Source organism: Rhynchophorus ferrugineus, unplaced genomic scaffold (genome assembly GCF_030347505.1).
Source record: "Rhynchophorus ferrugineus isolate W39M unplaced genomic scaffold, kcgeb_rfMv2 rfM5, whole genome shotgun sequence".
In the NCBI taxonomy this organism is placed as follows: domain Eukaryota; kingdom Metazoa; phylum Arthropoda; class Insecta; order Coleoptera; family Curculionidae; genus Rhynchophorus; species Rhynchophorus ferrugineus.
Window position 1 is genome coordinate 9,054,220 of NW_027472584.1, and position 24,063 is coordinate 9,078,282.

Genomic DNA, 24,063 nt, shown 5'->3' on the forward strand with positions numbered 1-24,063 from the left:
TCAACATTTTTGGCATTGAATTATTGTAGCATAAATGCTTACTTTAGGCATTATGGCTTTTGAGATGGTATCTACATTGATAACACTATGCTCTAAGAGTTGTCAAATATTAATGGGACCACCAAAAAAAACTGGAAAGTGATATCCGTTCCGTAAGATATTTTCAATATTCATGTTAAAGTAGTTACATTTATTATTGATAATTCTATATTATCTGATAAAATGTATAATTTTTCAAGTATCATGAAACATACAAATTATGAATGCACTTTATTACCTAATAGTTCAAAACTATTGTTACATATGTTTAAATTAGAGTTCTGATGTAAATCCACATCAAAGACAATAATAATCTTAGAAATAATTACTGGATGCTAAGTAATTAGAAGTTATTCAAATTATATTACATATATATTTCTATCTTGATACCGGATTTATGGATTACTATTAAAAGAAACATGGTACCGGAATTCGTATTATTTCCAGTCATCGAGTCATTATAACTGTCATCACGTTGGTAATATATACTCTAAATTTAAATTATTATAGCAAAATTAACTTCAAAGGAGGTAAATATATTTTTAGCCTTATATGTCTATTTATAAATTTTCTACTTTAAAGATATTTCGTCATATAGAAGATTCAACTTGCGTGTATTTTGATAATATTTTGCTTTAAAAAGGCATTTTCTGAGAACAATTAGTAAAACAGATATGAATAAAAATATTTTTACAATTTTTTCTCATGTTTTAAGCAACATGGCGATACTGTGTCAAAAGAAGTATATTAGTTTGGAAGTGAGAAAATCATCGCTACATTTTCGCATTACTTCAACATTTCGAAACCGTGTGCTAAGCCATGTTGTATCGATCTGAATTAGTAGTCATAAAAAGGAGATATATCTAGTAAGTACGCTAGGTGAAGCAGAACTTAACATTAACATCCTTCACAACTCAAAATGTATGGCCGATGGTTATCATGCAAGAGAATGTGGGCAGAAAAATAATCCTAGATAAGCTTTTCATTGCCAGTCATAATGCGCCATATAGTTACATATGATGTCGTAGTCACTTTCCATGTTTTTTAATCTATTCCATCGCATCTAAAGGACTGGAAATAATAAATCTTGCAATTCATTGTCTTCTAATTTTTTTCGTCGTTCAGGTTTTTTGCCATTGACATCAAAACTTCCGTTTTAAATCGTTGAAAATGATTATTATGGCAAAATGTTTTATTAAAATTTTAATATCAGTTTAGTTGGGATCGTTTTTTAATTATTACAAGCTACAACAATGAGATCGGCGTTTTATCAGTATTGTCAATTTTCCTTTTCTTTTCTAAACAATCTTTGACAATATTTATTTATTAATATAAATAATTTTACCTTATGTTATTATATTTTAACTAAAACATATTTTAATAACATTTTAACGTCAATGCTAATTAATGAAGTTATATATAAACTAAATTGTTATCTTTCCTATTATGATTTTACAAATTTTTCCAGTGATAATTAGCCAAAAATGTTTGAGAACGTGAATTGAAATAAATTATTGTACACATAAATATAAATTAATGTAGTAGCGAATAAAGTAAAAAACAAACCAATATAAAAATGAAATAAGAATAATAAACAAAATTATAATAATACCCTATATCTGTATTTATTTTATTCAGAGATATGCATTTATGGTTAAAAAATTATTAATGATTTTTTTCTTTAAGTTATATAATGTAGGTATAATAAAAAATACAAATCACATCCTTCAATCAATATTGAAACAAAATATACATATTAGTTTAAAATTTATTTTGATCTAAGATAAGTGTTACATTATTTTCGCTGACACACAAATTCAACATTTCGTTAATAATTTATATACATAAAAATGAAATTATAATATATACTATTTAAGAGTATAATAAATAGAAATTCGAGTAATAATATCACATCGCGTTTATTTTTTAATATTCGAATCAAAATATTCTATCTGGATACAATTCGTCACGTCGGTGTTAACAACTGGGTAAATAAAGGAATCTAATTCTCATAACCAAAAATACGTGAGATGATTAAAGTAGGTCGTTTTTCTCCTTATTTATAAAATCATTTACTGATTTAGCGATTGGTTTTTTAGGGGGAGTTGCTAAAACAGAATCTTCTTCTTCCGGTTCACTGCTTTCCTCACTTTCCTCATCATCATCATCATCATCAACATTATCAAAAGCTTCTGCTCTGATTGGATGAGGTGACGGTGAACGTGGGGGTTTAGGTGGAGGATCTAATTTTTGTAAAACTGGAGGTGTCACAGGTTTTATTTGTGGTGATGGGAAGCTTGGAGGTACTTTAGGGGAAACTGGTGTAGAAGGCACAGGGGATTGTGAGACTGGAGGTGTTGCTGGTTTTATTGGCGGTGACGGGAGACTTGTAGATATTTTAGGTGACACTGGTGTAGTAGGCTTTGTTGGTTCTATAACTGGTGCAGGTTCATTCTTTTTAGGTGGAAGTGGACAAACAATTGCTGTCTCTTTTGGTTGTGCTGCTTTTTTTGAGCCCAGTTTGTCCCATATAACTTCTCTTTAATAAAAAAAATAAATAAAAATAAAATAACTAAAATAAAAACTAAATATTAATGAAACATAAAAGTTAAATAAAAAATATCAGGTGTAATAATAAAACATTATAATCCCGATGAGTACATGACTTTCAACACACAGGTGCACTTATTTATAACATTTTATTTATTGATAATTCAAATTATATCTTATTAAACCAGCAAATATTTAAACCTTCCTATTTTAATTTATTAGGAATATTTGATTTATAACTTTGCACGTATACATCACAAGTTTTATTGTCAAGGAATATATATTATTGTGTCATCTTATGATGAGTAAGATCAAATACAAGCAAGATATAGTTGTTTTGAACTGAAAAATATTAAATATTTTTTTATTTTATGATAGTACAATAAATGTTTTAACACTAGATATCATATATTAAATATTTCAGATTACTAATTCAATATTTGGTTATAATATTCTAGTACAAAATACCCTTTGTATTAAATAATTTCATCTAAAATAAAACTATTAATCACTCCACATCGAAAAATCAATAGAATATCTGGAACATGAACTAAATATTTTAATTCATTTACACGGGAGTTTTTTGTTTAACATATTAAATATTAATATTGCTATTAAATATTTTATTTGTTATTATATATAAATTATTAATATATATAGAAATATTAAAATATAAAATGTCCTTCACCATTTCAACAAGATTTTTTTAAAATATTAGGCAACTCTCTAAGCAGGTGTTTTCAATAAAGTTTACATAATAATCATAATTATAAAATAAACATATTAATATAAAACAAATTAGTTATTACAGTATGAAAAAAATGAGCTATGAATCATACAAGCGCATAACATCTAAATATACTTTTCTGGTTAAAAGCCAATACATTTTTATTAGAATATAAAAATAGGTATAAAGTTATGCCTCATAAATGAATCCTCATTTATAGTTGTCAGGATTAAAAACTTACCGGTATTCCTTATATGTAAGGATTGAATACCATAAAGTGAACATTTTTCTTCTTGTTACTGTTTGTTGCAAAGCAAAAACTTTAAGAGCAAATCTGTAAAAAGGATATACTATTACTAATAAACTAATCTGTAATTTGATGATTTTTGCAACATCAAGATTTGATTATTTTATTTAACATTTATTAGTTTCTAAACTTTTTAATTTAGATAGAAAATCTAAAATAGATATATCTAAATATTCAAAATATTTTGAGTGACCTATTAAAATAACCGTGATATTCTCAATAGATCCATTTATACATTATTGCAAAAAAATGCATAACTTACCGGTTGAAAATGATGCAATTCTAAATATAGTTGTGAAACAAACCGTAATCTAAACACAAAATTACCAATTTTTGGTTATTGATATGGCACCTCAAATTATGTCAGTAATACAACTCGAATATCTACCCTTTCTTGTCCTTTCAGTTTTCAGTATCGTCGAATGCTTTCAGGAACAGCTGAAATGTTAAGACATATACCGTCCTAAAAACAGCTGGTCAGTTTTAAAAGTTGCCTAAGTATCGAGCATTTAAAAATAAATCATATATAAAATAATACTGTGTTGCCTTCTATATTAATAATACTCATAATAAAGTAAGACAAAAATAATTAATTTTATAACTTCCAAATAAGAAAGAACTGCAACAATATTCTTTTTATGAATATTTACATGAATTCAATAATCAAAGGTCTTCAAAAGAAAAATTTATATTTTTCAATATTACTAAAAAGTATTTACTTGTTATACTTAAAGAATAGTTAATTTAAATTAAAATAAAATATCGATTTCATACACTTATTTTTCATATTATCATATTAATAAAAATACTGCTGGAAAAATGTTTATTGAGGTCCTCCAATTTCAAAACAACACTGCCTTATGACTATAAACATCTAACTATAAAATACTAATGCTAGACTTATTTTTGGGACGTAAAAGAATTGTATTGCACAAAAATTAGTTAAAAAAACTATATTATATATATAACATTATAAGTAGACTGAAATTAAGATTAATATAAAGAACATATATGATGCATTCTTGAATATAAACATACTAATATATCCTACAGCAAAATACTTTTAAAAATACTGAAATTAAATAAAATATCTTAAAATGCATTTGAAAAAGTGAAAAGGTGCCTTAGTGAATAAACAGTTATGAAACAAAAATAAATGCAATACATAAAAGTGTTTGTACTTATATAGAATATTAAATAAAAATATAAATATATATAAAAGCAACAAAAAGATAAATAGAATCACATAAGAGCAGCAAAAATTTAACTGCAATTTAAAACCAAACAAGTTATGTAAACATATCACACTTTGAAAATAAATTATATTTTGTTATTTAGTTGCCTTTACTTTGATAAAATTAAATTTTCTTAATCTAAGGAGAAAACTATTATTCATTTAAATCACAGATTCTAAAATACTATGTACAAATGTAAACAAATTATTTACAATTTTGTATGTTTTACAGTATCTGTCCAATAATTTTGAATTGTCATGGCCTCCAGGCTGTTTAAAAATGAATCATTATCCAGACTATACATTTCTTCTGAGTTATCCTAAAAATAAAAGACATATCAATAATAATACTTTAATAGATTTCTTTATTTACATTAAGTACTATAGGCAATAATCCAAGATCAAGTGAATACCGGACAGAAAAACACAAATCATCAGTAATAATGTTTTTATTACTATCAGTTTATTATTAGTAATAAAACCTGCGTTTTTTACTAATAATTACTAATATACTGATATTCTGTCGAAACATCAATTAGAATAACAAAAATGTTGAGTAGTGGCAAATTCTCGCTACAACCTTTGCTTTTTTTACAGAATCTGAATTTTAATATGTTACTTTAATAAGTACCCATGCCGCTTTTGTATATAACAGATGGGCTGAAAAGTCCTGGGCCTAACACACAGATGGCGCTAGTTTTATTGCATTCCCTGCTTTTTCGGTTAGTACTAACCTTCAAGAGAAAGCTGTTAAAATTTCATGATATTCTACTCATAAGTTTGTGAGTTATTGCGCTAAGAGTGACACTACTTTTGTTATTTTCAAACCAATGGATCAAAAACAATTTAGTGTTTTATTTTTTTAAGGAGCAGTGTACTTCTCACTGGGTAAAAATAGCGTTCAAACGAAGCAATGGATTGAAAACTGTTATCCTCCTATACTGACTCCGCTAAGAAACAACAATAAAACGTTGGTTTGCCGACTTCAAACGTAGTCGTAGAGACATGGGTGGTAAAGAACACAGTGAACATCCAAATGAGATGGTAATACCAGAAAACATCTAAAAAATCTACAAAATCGTTTTGAATGATAGAAAAGTGAAGTTGCGTGAGTTAGCTAACATCGTAAAGATATCAAAAGAACGTGTTGTTTTATATTTCATAAGCATTTGACTATGAGAAAGCTCTGTTCAAAGTGGTTGTCGCGTTTGCTCACTGTTGACCAAAAACAAGAACATGCTGATGATTCGCCGTTTAAGCGTGACAAACCGGAATGTTTGCATCGATATGTGACAATGGATGAAACATGGATCCCTCACTTCACTTCTAAATCAAAACGATCGTCATCTAAGTGGACAGCAATTGGTGAACCTCGTCCACAGCACGTGAAAGCGCAATAATCAGCTGGAAAGGTTATGGCCCAGGTATTTTGGGATGTGTGTGGTGTAATATTCATCGACTATCTTGAAATGGGAAATACCACCAACAGCGAATATTATATAATGTTATTGGAGTGTTTGAAGGACGAAATTGTAAAGGAACGATCGCATATGGCAAAGAAATTTTTTTTGTTTCATCAATACAGCGCACCGTGTCACAAGTCAATCAAAAAAATGGCAAAACTATATGACTTGAACTTCGAATTTCTACCACATCCGTCAGATTTAGCTCACAGCGAGTAATGACTCAAAGAGAAATTCCACTCGAATGAAGAGGTTGAGGCCTATTTTGAAGTTAGCGCGGCGCTGGAATGATTGTGTGGCTCTTGATGGAGATTACGTTGATCAATATAGCCAATTTTGAACAAAAAAAACGCATTTTCTTTTTTATGCCCGGAACTTTTCAGCCTATGTGTTATTCGAGCTCGCACTTATAGTTGATCTTAATAACATATCTATCGTACACTGTAAGTTTGACACCATGTGACAACCACGAGCAACTTTTCATAAAAGCGAATGATTCTAATGCGGAGTTACACAGAATACAGAAAATCAAGTCTCATAAAATTCCTTTCAGCACTCACTGGATCTTGGACTGCGAATGATGAAAACGAACAATACTTATTAAAAGTAAGACGGATATTTAAAAATGCGTGCTATGTAAATAAGAAAATAAAATATATAAAACAATTTTATCAAAAATATATTTTATTCAATTATTAGTAGTAGTGGTGATATTGCGCTAGCATAACTAATTTAAGATTTCATGTTTAGAACATTTGTGAAAACAGTGAATTTTAAAAAAACAGCAACAGCTTCATTATGACTACAAAAACAAACAGTAAAAAATTTATAAACAAAAATAAAAAGGCTTGTATTGCATATCAGTCATCTTTCCTGTGTTATTTAAAAGATCTGGCGGCATGCATCTATTTAAGAGTCAAAAGAAACAACAAAAATATAAGTACTATAGAATTTGTTATCTATGATTATATAGATTGCTTATTTAATATATTAGTTTTAATAATAACAATATATTAAAAATCATGTAAATAAAATTTATCAAGGCATTAAAAAAGCTCTAAATAAGTGATTAATAATATCATAATGAATTCAATTAAAATAATGATTAGTAGAAAAAAATATATTTTTTATTACTTTAGTAAATAACTTGTTTTCAATGTTATTAACTTAATTATAGTGACTAGAAAAGCTTTCCTTGAAATAATTACTGTTAAATGTGAACCATTGAAATTATCGGGTAATTTAAACTATATATATATATATATATATATATATATATACATATATATATGTATATATATATGAAACATATATATACATATATATATATATATATATATATATATTTAAGAATAATTTTATAAACAAAAAGTACAAATATAATAAACTTAATTAAACGGAGTAATTTTTTCACTAGTTAATATTTAATAAATTATGTGTCGATGCTTCTCCAGAAGTGGATTTAAAAAGGACCAAAAATGTAAATATAATGTACTTTTAAAATACACCTCATGTTTTAATGTTGAATTAACATTTTTTAGACGTTGTACTTGAACATTTTAGCTCTTTCGTCGTATTTAATGATTTAAAATGTCAAGGGTCATTAAATTAAACATTGATAGATTTTTCAAAAGAAAAATAATTTAAATATATTTTTTATTGATATGAATCGCTTATTTGCCCTTTTGCTTCAAGCACAATTATATTATGAATACTATAAAAGTATATTACAATTTAAAACTAAATGATTAATATATATTTGCAGTACATACATTGACAAATTTATTGTTACTGATAGTGCACCTCCAAAATTGGTGACAGCACTCTAGATAAGTACTTAAAATAACAGAGCAAAATCAAAACCAGTTTAGTGTAGTACTGTTAGGAGAGGACCACTAACGGTTTATGAATAACGGTTTATGTTAAAAAACAATGGCTTTATCAAAAACTCATATATTATATAAATCATTATTTTATCATTCCACACTAAAATAAATATTACTTTATGATTTGCAAATATGTATTATTTATTATTTTATAACTTCGTCGGATGACTAACTCATGCCACTTAGAAAATGAACTACTTATATAGAAATTGGAAGTCATATCCCTTTTAACGACTGATTATGCAATAGTTAAATTAAGCAAGGAGACATTCCATACAGTGGTTCATAAAAGTATGAAAATTTATACTGTATACTTTCTTTTTATAAGGAAACTATTTTTAATTTAAAATACATTCAATGCTACACTGAAATAACTTTTTTCTTTTCTAGCTTTTCTTCAGTTATTTTTCATACATTTTTCAACCACTGTTGAGTCAAAAAAATGTACATGCTTTTTGATTATCAATATGGATCGAGCAAAAATTTAATCAATATATTATCTAAAATCATTTAAAAGAATTACTTGTGACAGTAATTAAATCCATATCATTAATCATTTTGTTATGAGATAATTGCTTACTCTTACTGAAGCATCATCAATGTATCCGCTTGAATCTGGATTACTACATCTGTCATTAAGCACTTGGGGCCTATTGAATCCTTGATTCTGGTAAATAAAAAAACTTACTCCACAAATTATACCAACCACTACTACACAACCCAATGTGATGCCAGTAATGCCCGCAGCAGAGAGATTCCCAGTCGAGTTATCAAGGTCAAATTCTCCTTCTTCTACACCAATACTATCAGATTGGATAAAACTTTGGTTGAAGCTTAATTCTTCTTCAAGAAAAGTAGTATTTTCTGTATGATTACCTATACTAACACTGGAATTATTACCAAATATATAACCAGTACTATTCATATCAGAAACTGTTTCATTTTGGTTTATCACAGCTATGTCTGTACTAGTTTGTTTCAAAATATCAGTAGAATTGTTTTCTGGTGGAGATTGTAATGGAGGGATATCCAGTTTTCTTGTAAATTGACGGGGTTTTGTTGTTTTCCCATATATGGAAGAATTTTTAGCTAAGGAATTTAAAACTTTAGGCAGAATTGATGTGACATTCTTTATTGCTGTATCAGCATCAATATCATCTAATTGTGGAGTTGGAATGTCTGTTGTAGGAATGGAATTTAATGTTGTCAATAGTGTGTGTCCAAATGCAACTAAAAAAGAAGGCACATTAAAAGTAACTAACCAACTAATTCATCTTCATTATCAAATAATAGTCTACAATAAAATATGTCTAATAAGACCAGTAATATACACAATTTAATATATTTTTCATATATTTATGTTGCTTTTCAAATTTGAAAAAAAAATTATGTAATGAAAAAATTATTTAAAGAAAATTTTTAAAAAATATATTGATACTTTTGTTTAACAATTATATTTGAATATATCTGATAAAACCAGGTGTTAACACATAATAATCCTTGATATATAATAATGTAACATTTTGTTTATAAAAATATCATGTTCAAACCTCCAGTGTTATTGCTTTCAACTAAACAATTCAATTTTGCATTGAGTTTAAGACATAACTAATAATTAAAATTACTTGAATTATTACCTATTTAATTTAAATAATTAGCAAATGTCTATTAAAATTATTGACTAGTAAACAATATTATATTTTATTTTTTAGTTAAAAAATATCTTGCAGCAGTAAGCATTACATTTAGTTTAACTTATTGAAATTATGTATGAATAACAAAACAGGAAACAGTCATATCTAGAGTTATCGCTTCTAAAAAATTAATGATGGATATTAAATGTTTTTGATATAATTGGAATATAGCTCTTATTTTGTCAAAAAGAGTTATTTTTCCATTAGAAATGTGATAACAGTAGAGTTATACATATAATAACATTTTACCAATAAAATAAGAATATTGTTTTTTTTAATATCAACACATTTGAGTTTATGACATCATTACTAATTAAATATTATTATGGCTTCATATCCAGGTTACTGTTATTAGTATAATTAATATTATAAAAATATTAAATGTAAAAAGGTAGTCATGCCCACACTTACTTTTGTAGTTATAAATAAACATACAGAAATGTCATAAAAAATGTTATACTCATGCACAAATGGATGATTCATAAAATATTGGTTGAATTAGGTACAGGTGTAGGTTAAACTAGGGAGCATATTAACTAATTACAATAACAATAACATTAGTTCAAGAAGTAGACTTATTGATAACATGGTATATTTATTATGTTAAAATAAACTTTTTCTTGAAACTTAATGTTCTATATCGAGATAAATTTACAAGTTTAAAATAATGAAGAAACTTATTTTATTTTGACTTACCTAATATAAGTTCATATAACGATAAAGTAATCCAAAACCAATGCATCCACCAATAATGTGTCATGACTTTACAGACATTAAAAACTGCAACAGGAATCAAATATCCATTATCATTTTAAACTTTACATGTAAAGCAATGCTTGTAACAAAAACAAAGATGATGTTGAAATGGTATTATAGTGATACTTTCTATTTCAACTTCTTGCTTTATAGTTTCTCAACACATTGTTTGAATTAAATCTTTTAAATATAATTCTTATGGTTATGCTTTGATACTCTGAGTAAATAATAAACATACCACAAATATATGAACTTTTATAAATATTACGACTACACTTCTTCAGGGTTGATACAAGGTAAAATACATTTTAAGAGTTTGACGCTTATGTATGTCAATAGTTGACAATACCATATGGATATAACAGATATCGAATATATAATCTGTCGATATTGCTTGTATATTAGGTTGCATAAGATATCATTTCCATTTGTTTTAACTAATATTATATTATATTGTTATAGCTAAAATGCATAATATGGACATATAAGACTGGTTAAAGTTATATTTCATACTGTAATACAAAATTTTAAAGCATTTATTAAATATGTGTTTTTGATTCCTTTAATATTTTGTTTCTTTAAAAAAACAGTGGTATCGAAAAAATTTTAATTTCGATATACGAAATCTCTAAAATTTATGTTAAAACTAATGACAGGAAATGTGACTTGTGTCATTAGGAACTGATGATGGCATGGTTATGTGTTTGTTCTTGTTATCTGTGATTAGTGCGACGATACCTTGGTAAGTGGTAATTGTATTAAAATCTTATTAAAACATGATAAGACTACTACTGCAAAGATTACAATATGCGCGGGCATTTCAATAATTTTCTGAAATTTCTACTTATGATGCCGTGGACATTATCATTGCTTCTGGAAGTCAAGGCTAACAATTTAATGAAACTATATTTTAAGTTTTGTTAAATTACATTTATTAAACTTTATCTTCTGCTTTTTATTTATGTCAAATTTATTCATTAACAATTACATATTATGAGCGTCAATTTAAAATACCATATATCAAAACATATAAAATTACACACAAATATATAGGAAACTTGGAGATTATTGTTTTTATTTTGTTTGAATTAATGTTTTATTTATTTTTATATTACAATATACTTTTGTTTTTTTTTCTGTTTATATTATGTTAGCATTTAAAATATCAATATTTATTTATATTTCAACTATTAACAATATTTATTTATATTTATAATAGTAGCACTTCCAAATAATAATATCAGATTATGTTTTTTTTTGTAAACACTTGAGGAAGTCTTAATATAAGTATTTATTTTCATTTGTGATTATTACAGTTCCTTTTATGGATGTTCTACAAAAGATTCAAAATGTATTCCATTGTATTGTGTTATTACATTTCCGCAGCATAAAAGCTGCATTTAAAAACGATTTATTCAAATGAAGGGGTATAGAAATGTCAATAGAAATGGGTGAATTTACTTTCAACACTTCACTCACAAACAAAAGCGCTTATTATATATTATTTTAAATCAATCGATAAAATCAATCTTTCATCAACCAAAATTTATTTTTCAATATAAAAATCCTTATATATCGAAATTAATAGACACATTTAAAGTTATAGTATAACCTAATTTTTGAATTATCATTTGTTATTTATCATTATTTCCGGATTTCCGTTGACCATTTTTAAGAAAGGAATTATGTAAATTTTTACAATTTTTTACTTGTTTATAAACGACTTTAATTATTTTGTTTTATTCAACTTATTCTTATTCAACAACTAAAGTAAATAACCGCTTATTTAAAAAACTTATTCTTAGTCTGTGTATAAAGTATTCTGAGAAAACATCAATACGTAAGTATTGCGTAAAAAAGATTTTTTTATTCACTACCTGTTCTGTATGAATTCTAGTTTGTCCGTATGAATACACTATAAAACAATTTTTAATGAACCCTGAAAAGGACAATAAACGTTCTCAATACTATATAAATTGACGCATATGTGTAGTTTTATCGTTTCGTTTTAATCGAAAAATCACATTAAAAATCGATAGACGTATTGAATTTGATCATTGAAATGCAGAGGTTGTATTTAAGGTACTCCCAATATTGCTATTACATCGTCAATGAAAAAATAACGTACAATTTATGTTTAGCTCATTAATTCATCCATTGTTTGCAGTTTGCCATTATTATAATCATACATATATGTATACAGTTTTACTTATGTACAAAACTGAAAAATATCTATATAGCTATATTCTGCCTATTGACAATAATAATACATATTACGAAATATACTCGTCTTAATTAACCGCATGTATAAATAAAGAAATATATTGCATATTGATTTAAAATAGCTAGTTTTGCTAACCTATTATTAAATATTCTTTTATTATCTATTAAGTAATTAACCAATTTATATACTATCAATAATAATATTCCCATATTGGAATTTCCATTTAACTACTATTGTTTGAAACGTGAAGGAAAAGTAAATATTACCTAAGATATTCTGGGATAAAAGGAAGCATTCGCTTTTCAAATAGAAGAAAATATTTCAGCAAATCAGCGATATACGGTATTTTTTATTTGGTTGAACATACCGTTACTTATAAATAATTTTTAATTAATAATTCTTTAATAGCGGTCTTTGAATTCCTTACATATACTAGAACTGAATCCCTGTAATATATACGTTTTAATTACTTCTGTCTAGATATATAAAAAATAAGTGGTAAAATGTAATCAAAACAATAAGTGCTGTAATTGCTCTTATCTGTTTAAGCAAACACATTCATTGATTTCCTTTATCATTTAATACGTCTTGATCATTTAAGAGCTCTTCTCTTATATACATACACACATATATATATATATATATATATATATATATATATATATATATATTGTCATCATAATTCTTCAAGGAGGTGATAATATATAATAGAATAATCTTTTAAGAGAAATACAGATATACAGATATATAAACATGCTCTAAATCGGGGCTTTATCTTTGATATGACACAAGCTAAGAAAACATATTCAAATTACTTTTTATAGCTTTTTTCTATAACGGTTACTAGAGCATAACTATAATAATTTTGAATCTATAAGATAGCAGCTTAAGGGTTTCCATTCTAAATACTAAAAAATATTTATATTTTGGTAATTTTTTTTAACTATATTTTGAAGTCTCCTTTTACCAACTATGGGTTTATCTGGACTGGGCCTAAAGTTTAACGTGGGCCCCGAACCACGGTCCTCAGCATTAAACCTACCGACTGGCGAGTGACCAACTTTAGAAATCATCCCAGAAGACATCCGATCTTACCCAGCCTGGTTACTGGCGTGACTGGGATCATTTTCCTTGTCGGATACACACGTCCCATCGCCTTTACCATTGCGCCACCAAGCCCGCGTAAATATTAATTTATTCATAAGTTTTCCATAGGATATATAGAATTGATCCAATACTCCTTCACTATTTCTAAAGTAGATATTTTTTATAGAACGATGCATATTTGTCTTCAAATAGACTTTTGTTTTAGGCAAGTTGTTTTTATTCGATTCTATATCAAAACCTATGGTTTGTTTATGTTTGAAGGTAGACTATGAAAAATATTTCATGTGATTTGAACATTTTTGATCATCTTTTTATATTCACTCAGTAGATGTTCATGTATTGATTATACATTTTCATTCATTTAATAACGTAAAAATTTCCATTTAATTTGTTTTATGCTTTGATAATCATTGTTGTTTTTGGTCAACTGAGATCAAAAGCGGCATATGTTTGGGACGTGTTTTATCTTGTGCATGTTATATCAATTAAACATTATTTTGAGAGCTTTTAAAATGTTCACTGCAGTAATAATTTCAACTGCCATTCTAGAGCGGCAAGTATATTAGGTACAATTACGTTTTTCAATATCAGCTAGTTTTGAACTGTTTTTCTGAAAAACTTATGGCATAAGGTAGTTCTTCGTTTTTCCAATATTTACGTCACATCATAATTATTTTCTTTTATTTTGTTATTGTTACCTATTTCATAAATTTATCATCTCTATTTTTATATACGTTGAATATAATCATTTTATTTGTTTCAATCTCGATTATTAGTACGACACTGTTATACCATTCAGTTATAGTGTTAAAAATTAATTTCCTTTATCGCAGCTTTCACCACTATCTTGAAAATCAAACAAATTGTGTATATTTTAACAAAACGTCACTAATTAAATTACAATGACAAATAACATAGTCTCTAATTCATATATGTATTATGCTGTTCTTTACAGTACTCTCATTTGTAATTATTTATTTTAGGTGGATATTTCGCTAGTACCGATAGTCTATTGATCTCTACACCAAATATTTCTCCCAATCTCATCGTTTCTTAATTGCAACACGTAGAATTTCCTGTTAGTTATTCTTCAAGCGGAGGTCGAAGGCTATTAATAGTTTTTCCACGTATTTTGTTCATATGGACCGTAATATCAGGAGTAACATCATTTAAATACAATCAGATAAGTATTATCTGATTGTATCGAAATAAATCATTTTAAAGTAGAACTTTTCGCCGAACCTAATAATCCTCATTAATTGTATTAATTTTACAGGAGTATTTGAACAATACTACATCAACTTAAATTGAGTGTTTCACTTTTTACCGTAATATTATAAAAAAGTATTTCTTTCGTTCCTAACAAACAGTACATGGCAAGGCATTCAATGTATATTCATTGAAATAGGTGCGGGCATACAAGTTAAATGTTTTAAATTCTTGTAATATTGAGCTAAGTCTTCGTGCCGTTTAACCAAACGATTGTGCTTCAACACTGTTGACGAAAAAATTGTTAGCAATAACTCGTCCCCAAAATGTTTATGATTTTTATGTTCATTAAATAGAGAAAATTTTATTATTTAGAAATACAGCTGTCGTTGAAAATGTTTTATTAAACTAAGTATGACCCGTTTTGATCGATGACCGATCTTTTTTTTTTGGTAGAGGTAATTGTGAAGCTTATGGGTTTTTTGGGCATAGAATCCCAACAAATGATTTTATAGGCTTGTTTCTGACGTCAATTGAAACTGTTAAGGTAATTTTGTGAAGACCAATACAGCTTATAATTTACTAAATTAAATATATATTTTTAAAGCTAGGAGTCAGTTTTGGTATGGTTTTTGAGATAGAGCTTGCAGGATATTAGAATACCCGCTAGTAGGATTTGACCTAACAGTCAATAATTGTTAATCATTATAAAAAAATTCGACAAATAAAAATTGAGGACTTTAAAATGGAAAAGTAAGCAATAGTACTAAATAGTAATGTTTTTGATGTTCACTACATAAATTAGTAAAATAAATATGTGTATCAAATTAAATTAAAGCATTGTATAACATTCGTGAATATTTTGTATCAAATAATAGGATGGTCCAAAATACTGGATTTAAATTTGCATTTGAAAACAATAAATTTATTTCAATAATAAAGGAAACAATAAAACATCTGATTGAAAACGAAATAATTATTATTTGAATTAGTTTATATTTTATAGACCAAATAAGAATTAATTTTATGTAATTATCATTCGAATTTTAAACTATAGGTTACCTGAGTTGAATTTCCTGGTTTATATATGTACCTGGTATAGTTGATGTATAGCAATAGTATTATTGACGTCATATTTTTCATATATATATATATATATATATATATATATATAAACTTTTCCAAGGATTTACATTTTAAGGATTTTAAAATGATGAACACATTGAATATTGAGGTGTAAAATATAAATTATAAATAAGTCAAATAATTATGTTAAAATTAAGCTAACTGAAGCTTTTATTACTTCAAGATCGTCTAAGACATTCATATGTTTTGAGTATAACTTTTTTTTATCTTAATTGTTTGTATCAAATATATTCTTCAAATATAGGACCTGGTGATTATTTCCCATTTTCAAATCTGACAAAATATTTAGGCGTAAAATATTGGCTCTAATTATGAGGTCGTTGCTAAGTACGTATTTTGGTTTATAGCAATGATATTTTTAGAGAGAATACATAAGATAGAAAAAAGTTGGACGAACTGAATCGAACTGAAAGGTGATGAAAAATAAATATATATTACAACTAATTTTTTTTTTCTTGTCAAGGCTAAGTACCTTTCTTACAACTGGTGTCTTTTCTATTTTAAAATGCTAATTTGTTTATTGACATTTTATTTTTATTTCTCACGTTAAATTCAATTAAAATTTATATACAAGGGATAGACAAAATAATATGAACGCTATCCAATATAATATACCTTGTTGCATGTTGGTAACACTGCTTCCATGGTCTTCTCGTTCACATAACTAGCCGGATTACTGGGAGTGTATATCTCGACATTCTCAATGATGAAATTCTTACTGTGCCTAGCATATTGCTGCCAAAGACTGCTATATTTCAAAACAATAATGTGTCTAACATACAGCCAAAAAGGTGTTATGTTGTTTCTTGGTTTGATGAGCATCAGAATATCATCAAACATCTCCCCTGGTCAGCACAATCGCCAGACCTTAACATAATTGAACCATTAAGGGGAGTTTTAGAGCAGAATGAGAAGTAGATTCCCATCTTCAATATCACTGAAGCAATTGGCGGATGTTTTGGTACAAGGATGGAACAACATTCCGTTGGAAACTATTGAGACACGCTACGAATGTTTTAAAATCAAATGGTGACTCAACACCCTATTAATATATAAACATTATGTATATATATATCAGAGGTTCATATTATTTTGTATAGTACATCTCCATCTCCTGTATAGTACATTAAATATTAAAGTACTTATACTGAAATATACTGCAGGAAATTAAATCGTTATCGTTTCGCGTTTTCTCAAGCAGAAAATTCAAGAATATAGATATGAAAAGGACATTTACACATTGCAACAGATTGCGGTTGCATTTATAATCAACCTTACCAAGTACCAAAAAGCAATAAAAAGATAATTTTGTGGTTATTTTATTGAATTACCAACTAGTAAAACAAAAAAACCCAATTCTCATGGATAATTATTTCGAATAACCAAACAATACATAGTGACAATAAAATTAAATATTTTAGGCTTCGAGAGAGTTATAACAACAATTTTATAATGTAAATTTATATGTAGGGATTTAAATTTAATATAACGGGTGCTTAGTTGAGTGTACAAATCAAAAGAGTTGAAAATATTTTTGGAAGAATCTGATAATAACCGGTTTGATTATTGGCATAGTTAAGCGTAAATTCATTTATGTTTATATTAAACAAGGTCTCCTGACCTTCAGATTACCCCTTGTAACAACTAATCATGCCCAGTTAAACAAACAAAACATTTATTATAATTTAAATAATTATATATTTAAATTTAATTAACAATTCGATAATTAATAAATAAAATATTTGTTTAATTGAAAGATATTTTAAAAAAGAACAATGTCGAAAAGGTCATAGTTGTCCTTCACAGATCATATCGCTATATCAGTGTACAAATAAATCTCTTACGTTCAAGAAAATTACAACAAAGTTAATTGTTCGAACACACACATGCAGGTTACTATGGAAATTTCCTCATTTCTTGAAGAATGTTTTATTTTGATTTAGTCGGGGTTTTTTTTATTACTGAATCTCTGCTTTTGAGATGTTCTTTTTAAAAAGAAATCGGGTAGGGATTTTGGGAGTCTCCCTTTCGAAATTGCTTTTCCTGGAAATATTTTCTGTGCAACCTATATTTCATATATATTATTTATGAAAATCATATAAATTAGACTTCAAAGAGTTCGTGAAGTAACAGGGCACGTCTCTGAGGAGCAGGCATGATTTAGACCGGTTATGACCGATTTTCGCATTTCACCAATTTATAGAGGAACATATTAGATGTGGAAAGTATCCGATTGTAGTTTTTATTGATTTTTGTTCTGCTTTAGACTGTATATACTCGCCCGTACTTTAGGCAACTTTGGAAGCTGAACATGTTCCCCTAAACATGATTAAACTCCTTTAGGCGTCTTACGATGGTACCATTAGCTGTGAGAGCGTGTGACATAATTTATCAAATTCATTTGAGATCCTAGTAGGTCTTTGCCACGCAGATGTCGTTTGTCCTTGCTACAAACTTCATAGCCGAACTCATGTTCGTTGATGATATATGCACTGATACAGATGCTTCGAACATTCTTTATGATATAGTTTGGATAGTAGAGCCATTGGTTTTAGAATTAATGAATCAAAGTCCAAAGCATTGACACCTGACGAATCGCCTGCTATTGTAAATCTCAAAAAGATCCAGTTAGAATAAATGCAGGAGCTCAAGCCTGGAATCAGTAATATAGGACAAGAAAATGGCATCTACTGCTGAATTAAGTCGAATCTAAATGCAGGAGCTTTTTTCTCTAGGATGAACTCTTTTGAGACATCATTTTGCTATATGGCTTCGAATATTTTTTCTAATATAAAAGCAAAAATGGCTTAATCTGAAGTACCCTTCATATCATTATCATATTTCGTCTGTATATAATATCGAATTTGAGTACTTATTAAGATATTACTGAGATTAATATAGGATATTAGTAATATTAATTAAAAATTTTATCTCTCTATAATTAGACATTTTTATTTTAATTACAAATAAAATCTCTACGATTGTATATGATTTAACGTTGCGATATCAACCAACTTTTCGATAGATCTACTATTTTTTTATGGCGGAGGCAAGTGACAATTTCGCTTTTAGTAGTTTTTCTTGAAACTATAATTATGACCTTTTTTGACACTATTGACATTATTTTTTGTAGAAATGGAAATGTGTTGGTGAGAGTTGCGTTTTTAATTTTAGTTTTATTTTCATTTTATTCTTGATGTTTCGACTCTTTTGCAGCCAGAAGGGCAAGAGTAGGATCAAGTTTCATTTTTGAAGGAATAAAACTATATAAGAACATATAACATATAACTCAATTAGTCCTGGGACTGATACTTTCCTAATCCTAAACTAGTAGACATAATATTTAAGCGACATAAAACTTCATAACAAAATGACTCTATGAAAGAAATTTTCTTTTATTTTTCGTTTCCTAAACATTTTCTGAAGTACAGTTGTATAAGATCTTCCAAATCAGGTATTTGCATTTTGTTTTTTTTTTATTAGGATTGGCAGCATTAGGATTTTTGGTAACGCAGTTAGGTACTAAAGTCATTTCTTTATTTCTTTTTTGATTCATTTTTGAATATTATATTGTTAAATAAACTATATACATTATTTAAATGTTTGCATTAACATTTTTAAAATAAATCATCTTGGTTCGTTACATTGTTCTAAAATATAAATAAGTTTTAGGGTATAGAAATAAGTTTTTATTTTATTTTATCAACGGTATTTGAAACGGAACAAGTGGTAGTTAGAAGAAGCAATGTCTGGTGAAGACAATGGGTTGGATTCCATTTAAGCATTTCCATTAATATTTTGTACTTTTTATCATACACAATCACTTAATACCATTTCTGTTTCGATAACAACAATTTGTATTCAAAGTTTAGTACAGAGGGCTTGATTGGCGTAGTGCCCAAGGCGACAGGTTGGTCCTCCTGCTGTTGCGATAGTCGTGGGTTCGAATCCTACTGGAAAATGGTCGTAAATTTATATTTGTGCTTGTCCTTAAGGCAAAAGGCTGGATGTCTTCTGGTACGATTTCCAAGTTGGTCACTCGTCAGCCGATAGGTTTAATACCGAGGACCGTGGTTCGGAGCTTACGTTAAGCAGTAGATCCAGTCCAGATAAACCCTAGTTGGCTCTAAAATATAACAAAAAAAGTTTAGTGCACATGTATTAATTTCAATTTATAGCGATTTCCCATTATGATTTAGTTCGGTTTGAACTTTCCATTTTTTATCTTCAGATATTTTTGCCTTAACCTTAATCTTTTGAAATAATTCCTGACCGCTTGTTTAACTTAAGTCATAGGTTTCATTAAATTAAAGAGGTTAAATGAAATGACATTTTTAAAATACAAGAATATCAAAAAAGAGAAAAAAAGTGATTATTGATGCAAAATCATTGATACTTATGTACAACATTTTGTGTATAACTTGTGGCGTCTTAAATTAATTACTAAAATTACTCTTGGAAGTTCATTCATTCTTTTATTTCAAAATTTTTGATGTATTGTAAAAAATCGTCGCTAAAAGTAGATATTCTCATACTACTTGGTAAAGATTAGATTGGGGAAAAAGTAATTTCGTTTTTTCCCATATGATTTTTGATGCATCCAATGTATAGTCCGGATCTTGCGCCATCCGATTAGCATTTTAAAGCTCTGAAAAACTTTCTTAAAGTTAACTTCAAAAATGCCTTACGAAAATCGATTGGTTTAGTTTTTACTCAGAAATCTCAGAAATGATTAATTTATGTGAATAGATTCGCAATTAAAAAAACTAAATTACTTTAACTCCAAACTATGATATCATTTTTTTATATTTTAACTTTTTATCTTATCTTATCTTAAGTCAGTTTGGTCAATAAATAATTGTTATACTAAATACGCTATATACGTTATATATAAAATATATAAAATAATACGTATATATAAATTTTCTTACTTTTTTTACTTTTTAGATTTAGGAATTCATAAACTCTAATATCCATATTCGTGTATGTGTGTCTTTCATTTACATTTTAAAATAATACGGACAAAATCTCTGCTCCAGAGATGATGTCCTGGTTTTTCTGCTCTAATAAAGAAAACAATGGAACAGTATGGGCAGTGAGCATTCTCCAACCATAAAGGAGACTAAAACAAAATCGATGGTTGAGCTGAAAGCCAGTGCTTGCTTTCCATAAATAAGGCATCCATAATTAACGTTGATGAGTATAAATTGTTTCAGAAATTATTAAATGGCTTTGTTCTCTATAAATAAATGTTTGTAACTTCTTTCCGTGATGTTTTTTTATTTTACATTACATTAAATTTCAATAAACAAATGATGTTATTATTCATATAATGTGTATGGAACTTTTATTTCTATGTCCCTAATGATGATAAATATATTTGTTTCGAGTGTATTGTTTGATGCCAGTTTCCTTAGAATCACTTTGTCAAGAAACACTTTGATTGAAAGTTATTCGTTTATGTATCAGGATTTTCCATCTCGTTTAAACCACATAATATATCATTCAAGAAGTTTCCGGTCTATCTGAAAACAAAAATATTAATTCCAATGTTTCTCTAAGTTTTTGATTCATTGTTTCTAATAGTCGGGAAAGGTTTCATCTCTACAGTTGACTCAAAGTGTTTTTTTTTGGATTTAGGGAAATGGAGGGTTTTAAATGGGAGGAATATGATGGTTGCCGATAGTTACGAGTAGATTAGTATGAAAAACTAGTGCTTTGTGAGTAGGTCCATTATCGCAATGAACAAAACATATCTATATCGAGTTATTGGCCGACAATTCTAGCTTCTTCAAACAAAGGACGACAAAGCTGGGCCAAATACATGTTTTGTTTTAATTAAAATACAAATTACAAAATATTTTAAATCGTGTATTTGAAGTATAATATACAATAGAGTCTGGTGTTACGTTATGTAAATAGAACTAATCCAGTCCAGTCTATTAATCAGTAAAAGAAAAATATCTTTTCATGATCACTAGATGTTTAATTCTAGTATCAAACAGCCTCTTATTGGGGAATGAATAAAACTTGCTAAAGAAAACAATCTTTTTACAGATCCTGATGAGGACAAACTTATTTACATACAATATTGTATGAATACATTGGATTGGTATTCAAGGTTTGTAAACTTTTTGATGTCTATGGTTGATCACTGTCACTATTCGTAAAAACAATAAAATCATCATCTTCTTTACTAGTACTGCTACTCCTGTTACTCCCAGGCATTATTTAATGCTTTTTTTAATTTTCATCTTTTTTAAAATTTTCTTTTGTTGATGCTTTCTGGCAACCTGGAAGCATTGGTCTTTAAACAGCCAATAGTTACTAGGCGCCAGATCTGGACTATACGGTTGACGACAGAGCAATTCTTAAGCAAATTGATTGCAAAAAGCTTAATTTTATCATCTTTTTCATGTACCTTGTGTACATGAAAAACCATACCAATGCATTATATACCATATGTACATAATGCATTGTTTTCAAAAAAATAATAAAATGTTATATTTCACTAACATCACTGTAACTGCTAAATTAACCAAAATATTGACATGATGTGTAACACGTGTCGCCATCTATATGTCAGGTCCAGACATATTGAATAATGGGATTTTTACCTTTTACTGTTAATATAAAAATATTTATACAATTTATAATAATATATTTTATTGGCACTGGAATGGAAATGTTGTATATGTTAATATGTTAAAAATTATTTTTATTTAAAATTATTTCGTCATTTGTTTCGCATTGAAATAAAGTTATAACGTTTTCCTCTTTAAATTCAAGGATTTTTTTCTCAGGAATTTGCATACTCTTTTATTCGTTTATTTTCATATATTTGCATTCTTTTGCATATAAAAGAGTCTATTATTGTTTATTTCGTGTTTATATTTTCATACCAAATGAAGAAAGTGAATCAACAGAAATGCATGTGTTACGCAATTGAATTTTTTTAAGTTTGTCTACCGACAAATAAGTAATTCAGTCACATATTCTATCTTTAGTTTACACGCAATTTTTTGGATCTATTATAGTTATTTGTATATGTTATTGGTAATGATTGTTGTATGACATAAACGTTCAATTGTTATAATAAAAATAATATTTGGATTATGGAGAATTTGTTAAATACTGTTTGTAGTTAAATTTCATAATTCACTTCGCATTCATATGTATGTATTCCTAAAACCTCAAAATTCAAGATTTTTTTGGGCTATTGATGCTATTTTGTGTTCTTTTTCTGTAACATAAAAATGCTGTATTGTTATTTGTTGCATATCTTAAGTAGTAAATAATTCATTTTTGCTAGAATATATCCAATCATTGATGGTAGCATTTCTTGAACCAATTTTGATAAAAAAAATTACAACTAATACAGAACCACTGTAACTCTCATGTTTTGATCCCTACAAAATGCTAATGACAGACAAATTATATATACTGTTTTATTTTTTATTTAAATACAAGCACAGATATTTTAAGCATACCCTATATTTTACACATGCACGATTTTTTTTTATAAAAAATCAAAATTATGTGAACACTGCTGAGTTTTTATTAGAAAAATATCAAATATACTTCGTTTCTATTTTAACAATACTGCTTTTTTTTAGTTGAAACTGAAAAAGACAGCTTTTTTTGAGTAATCTTTAAAAATAGACACTTAAAACATAGTACTCATTTTAACATGTGCCATTTTTATAGCTATATTTAAACAT

General features: G+C 27.4%; 3 protein-coding genes across 9 annotated transcripts in view; 1 reads left to right on the forward strand and 2 right to left on the reverse strand.

Annotated features, from left to right (window-relative positions):
- Positions 1-1,789: 1,789 nt before the first annotated feature.
- On the reverse strand, positions 1,790-4,053 carry LOC143197670 (uncharacterized). The gene is made up of 3 exons (XM_076406280.1): positions 3,886-4,053; positions 3,558-3,650; positions 1,790-2,578 (listed from the first exon to the last, which is right to left on the reverse strand). The coding sequence occupies exons 2-3, from the start codon at positions 3,599-3,601 to the stop codon at positions 2,074-2,076; spliced, it is 549 nt and encodes a 182-aa protein (XP_076262395.1). The 5' UTR covers positions 3,602-3,650; positions 3,886-4,053; the 3' UTR covers positions 1,790-2,073.
- A 379-nt stretch (positions 4,054-4,432) lies between these two features.
- LOC143197671 (uncharacterized) lies at positions 4,433-10,994 on the reverse strand. Of its 3 annotated transcripts, XM_076406283.1 has the most exons (5): positions 10,895-10,994; positions 10,597-10,680; positions 9,107-9,436; positions 8,787-9,049; positions 4,916-5,177 (listed from the first exon to the last, which is right to left on the reverse strand). In XM_076406283.1, exons 2-5 carry the CDS (start codon positions 10,658-10,660, stop codon positions 5,067-5,069), a joined length of 768 nt encoding a protein of 255 aa, XP_076262398.1. In that variant the 5' UTR covers positions 10,661-10,680; positions 10,895-10,994; the 3' UTR covers positions 4,916-5,066. The 3 variants fall into 3 exon arrangements, with proteins under 3 accessions (XP_076262397.1, XP_076262398.1, XP_076262396.1); XM_076406282.1 differs by having other exon boundaries at positions 4,433-5,177; positions 8,793-9,436; XM_076406281.1 differs by having other exon boundaries at positions 8,787-9,436.
- Positions 10,995-11,292: 298 nt separating this feature from the next.
- LOC143197672 (beta-1,3-galactosyltransferase 5) overlaps positions 11,293-24,063 on the forward strand; it is a 46,274-nt gene continuing 33,503 nt past the window's right edge. For 3 of the 5 annotated variants that reach the window (XR_013006055.1, XM_076406285.1, XM_076406291.1), the window contains exon 1: positions 11,293-11,398. The gene's annotated coding sequence lies outside the window, so the exon portion shown is untranslated. Of the gene's footprint in view, positions 11,399-22,399; positions 22,464-24,063 lie in introns of all 5 variants that reach the window. The other 2 variants (XM_076406294.1, XM_076406286.1) reach the window with 2 other exon arrangements.

Bases quoted from the DNA above. Each gene is read 5' to 3' on its own strand.
- LOC143197671 (XM_076406281.1), bottom strand. From the start codon at position 10,660: ATGACACATTATTGGTGGATGCATTGGTTTTGGATTACTTTATCGTTA. The intron at 9,437-10,596 runs GTAAGTCAAAAT...CTTCTTTTTTAG, and splicing joins GTTATATGAACTTATATTAG to TTGCATTTGGACACACACTA. The intron at 5,178-8,786 runs GTAAGCAATTAT...TTTTATTTTTAG, and splicing joins TTGATGATGCTTCAGTAAGA to GATAACTCAGAAGAAATGTA.
- LOC143197670 (XM_076406280.1), bottom strand. From the start codon at position 3,601: ATGTTCACTTTATGGTATTCAATCCTTACATATAAGGAATACCG. The intron at 2,579-3,557 runs GTAAGTTTTTAA...TTTTTATTAAAG, and splicing joins CTTACATATAAGGAATACCG to AGAAGTTATATGGGACAAAC.